Source organism: Anoplophora glabripennis, unplaced genomic scaffold, assembly GCF_000390285.2.
Source record: "Anoplophora glabripennis isolate ALB-LARVAE unplaced genomic scaffold, Agla_2.0 scaffold155, whole genome shotgun sequence".
In the NCBI taxonomy this organism is placed as follows: Eukaryota; Metazoa; Arthropoda; class Insecta; order Coleoptera; family Cerambycidae; genus Anoplophora; species Anoplophora glabripennis.
In genome coordinates this window covers 347,993-351,898 of record NW_019416721.1, presented here as the reverse complement: position 1 = coordinate 351,898, position 3,906 = coordinate 347,993, and the positions used below count along the sequence as shown (strand labels likewise).

Sequence of the window (3,906 nt, the reverse complement as noted above, 5' to 3'; positions counted from 1 at the left end):
TTCCCATTTGAAAAAAAAAAGTAGGGGTAGCTGGGAGTTAGGGGGTTGAAGAAAAATTAATTATTATATAACCGAAAGATGGGAAAAAATCAAAATCAGTTAACGTGTTTCGGCGTTTTAAAAAAAATTTACTCATTCAAATGATATGAATTTTATTCCGTACTTCTGGCCATCCCTGTAGATATATATATTTATCCTTTAATTGAGTTTACCTCCCACTGAAATCTTTAAATTATATAAATCTTCCTTTGCTTGTTTAGTAATAAAGTACATGAGTTTTGTTGTTTATATGTCAAATTTGACAGACGACTGAACGTTTCAGGCAAATTTTCGACCGACATCATCGGTTCCTGCGCCTTCGGCTTGGAATGCAACAGCTTCAAGGATGCAAATTCGCCCTTCAGGGAACACAGCCGGAGACTATTCAAGAGTTCCACCCGCCAAATTGTCGTATTTACTTTTGCCAATAGTTTTCCAAATATTGCCAGAAAGCTCGGAATAATCATATTTCCAAGAGAAGTTACTAGTTTCTTCAGGAAGGTGGTTGAAGAGACCATTACTTACAGACAGAAAAACAATCTCATCAGGAACGACTTCTTGCAGCTGCTCATCGGTATTATGGAGAATAATATAGCTGAGGAGGAAGGGAACAAAGGTGAGAATGGCACCATAACTATTTTCGTTCAAAATCGCAAAACTGGGTAAAAAATAATTATGAATTGTCAAAATATTTTAGGTGATGGGCGAACTTTGACTATGGACGAGGCTGCAGCTCAGTGTTTCGTCTTCTTCTTAGCCGGCTTCGAGACCAGTTCCACCACCATGACCTTCGCTCTCTACGAGTTGGCTCAGCATCAGGACATCCAAGACAGAGTCAGAGAAGAAATCAAGACGGTTCTGGCCAAACACGACAACAAGATGACTTACGACTCCCTGAGCGAACTGAAATATCTCAAGCAAGTCATTGACGGTTAGTACATTTCGTTGTTGCAACCGATTTGTTACCACAATTACCAAAACCCGCGAAATAAATATTCGCCAGTCTTGTATCGATTCTAGCGTAGTCANCAACAAAATACCATTTTTAATTCTCAACTTCAAGAGCTAATAACTCTACAGGGTGAGCCCGGAGGAAAAAATTTTATATGAACTTGTGACATTATTTTCTCATTATCTATCCATATCCGAGAGATTGCCCACCATTTCCGGGACACCCTATATATCCGGCCGCTGGGGAGTGAATATTGACTCACCCTGAAAAATGTTCCTTTGTTTGTTTAGTAATAAAGTATATGAGTTCTGTTGTTTATATGTCAAATTTGACAGACGATTGGACGTTTCAGGCAAATTTTCGACCGACATCATCGGTTCCTGTGCCTTCGGCTTGGAATGCAACAGCTTCAAGGATGCAAATTCGCCCTTCAGGGAACACAGCCGGAGACTATTCAAGAGTTCCACCCGCCAAATTGTCGTATTTACGTTTGCCAATAGTTTTCCAAATATTGCCAGAAAGCTCGGAATAATCATATTTCCAAGAGAAGTTACTAGTTTCTTCAGGAAGGTGGTTGAAGAGACCATTACTTACAGACAGAAAAACAATCTCATCAGGAACGACTTCTTGCAGCTGCTCATCGGTATTATGGAGAATAATATAGCTGAGGAGGAAGGGAACAAAGGTGATAATGGCACCATAACTATTTTCGTTCAAAACTGGGTAAAAAATTATTATGAATTGTCAAAATATTTTAGGTGATGGACGAACTTTGACTATGGACAAGGCTGCAGCTCAGTGTTTCGTCTTCTTCTTAGCCGGCTTCGAGACCAGTTCCACCACCATGACCTTCGCTCTCTACGAGTTGGCTCAGCATCAGGACATCCAAGACAGAGTCAGAGAAGAAATCAAGACGGTTCTGGCCAAACACGACAACAAGATGACTTACGACTCCCTGAGCGAACTGAAATATCTCAAGCAAGTCATTGACGGTTAGTACATTTCGTTGTTGCAACCGATTTGTTACCACAATTACCAAAACCCGCGAAATAAATATTCGCCAGTCTTGTATCGATTCTAGCTTAGTCAAAGTGCGTATAGCACAGTTACTGTAGCTGAAAATATAGTAATACCTCCGAATTTTTTATAACTGCATCGATTTTTCTCAAAATTTAGAATTAGGCTCATCTTACCCCTCACTTCAAAACTTATATATGCGCTAGGTGTGTTTTTTGTTCTTAATGGGTGAAAACCACCCCTTATTAGAAGAAAAAGAAAAAATACAAATTTAAGCATTTTATGTAATCAAATCTTTTTTATTTATTTTATTTATGCACGAGTAATTTCATGTTAAAAACCACCCCTTTGGATGAAAATAATATAAAAACTTTTTTTCAACTTGAAAGGTTTTAGTCATGCATTTTTATCGAATTAAAATTGATTTCTTCACTAAAAAATTTTTTTATCGATTGCAACTTTTCAACCCTTGAAAAATACCCCTTCTTTCAAAAATAAAATTAAAAAATATTATTGAAAGAGTAGAAACATTTTAAATTTGCATTCGTATTAAATAAACATTTATTCCCTTATTATTAAATAATTTTGAATTGATTGCAACCTTTCAACCCTTATTAATTAATAGTTTAAATAACTAGATAGATTTCACAGGGTCTAACGACACTTAGAGTGTACGATAATTCAATAAACAATGAAATCTAAATAAAAAAAAATAGATAAATTTGGAACGAATACACTGAAGATGAATTTTTCGAGACAAAACGTCTGAATCTGGTTCGCGCTGAGGCAGTACAGTATTGGGGGTCATGAGGGTTTGCAAAAAATGTAATAAAATTTAAAGGGTCGTGTTTAAAAAAATGAAGTTGATGATGGTCCTGGAGAGGAGAAACGTTACATATAAAAATTGATTATGTCATTCGATAGAGGGCAAAAAGTGGTCCTGAGAAAGTGTTCTTCTTTTTTCAATATTGCCTCAAACAAAGCTGAAATGAAACAAAAACGGATTTCCAAAATTTCTTTTTTTTTTTCAAATATTTCGAAAACTAATCATGTTAGCCTCGATTTTTTAGGGGCATAATGTCGGTGCCCTGATTACGCAACTTTTTCCTACATTTAAGCTAGTTTGTATCTCTTACCGTTTATGTATGGTATCCAGGGTGTTTTCAAAACAAGTAGAACAAATGGTAGCGGTGGATCTACAGCCAAAAAGAACACGTTTCATATAAAAATGATCTTAGTAAAATGTTCACCCCTTAGAAGATGCAGCCTCTCAAAGTTTTCAAAAAAATATGGAATAGCGGCTATAATTTGAAAACCAAAAAAGGTATACCTAATTGTCAAATTTTATACAAATTTTCTACTAATGCATGTGCAACTTCTCGACACTTTCGAAAATTTCTGCCCCTTGGAGGCGATTGAAATAAGCGTCTCCTTGGTTTGCTATAACTTTTTTTGTTTTAGAAAAATTTAATAATCAAAAATATGTAGCAGATAGCCTGGTTTATTTTAAAATTTTTACCTCTCTCACACTTACTTGCTTTAAAACTTTATTAACAAAAAGCTGTCGTGATAATTTCTTATTAAATTAAGATATGACATATTTTCTAGCTTTATATCTTACCCACGTCAATATACTTTTTGACGAATTCAAATTTCTATTAGCATTATTATTAACGATAGATGTATTATTCCAGTTTACTTACCTACTAAAAATTCAGTGAAAATTAAATAGGTATAAAAAATATAAAAATCTACCTATGTATTTGTTACCCAATTTTATTAAATGTGAAAGGTTTTTCCAGCAGTAAAGAAAAATAAAAATTGTCAAAATAACAATATACCTATTTCCCATATTCCCATAAATGTTTGAAAATGATTGTATTCTCATAATAATTATA

At 34.8% G+C, this 3,906-nt stretch overlaps 1 protein-coding gene across 4 annotated transcripts in view; it reads left to right on the top strand.

Annotated features, from left to right (window-relative positions):
- Window positions 1–3,906, top strand: part of LOC108915517 (probable cytochrome P450 6a14) — a 20,632-nt gene that overhangs the window by 11,212 nt on the left and 5,514 nt on the right. For 3 of the 4 annotated variants that reach the window (XM_023455300.1, XM_018721581.2, XM_018721574.2), the window contains exons 5-6: window positions 1,344–1,676; window positions 1,750–1,983. In XM_023455300.1, the coding sequence (XP_023311068.1) occupies window positions 1,344–1,676; window positions 1,750–1,983 (567 nt within the window). Of the gene's footprint in view, window positions 1–322; window positions 656–736; window positions 971–1,343; window positions 1,677–1,749; window positions 1,984–3,906 lie in introns of all 4 variants that reach the window. The other variant, XM_023455301.1, reaches the window with a different exon arrangement.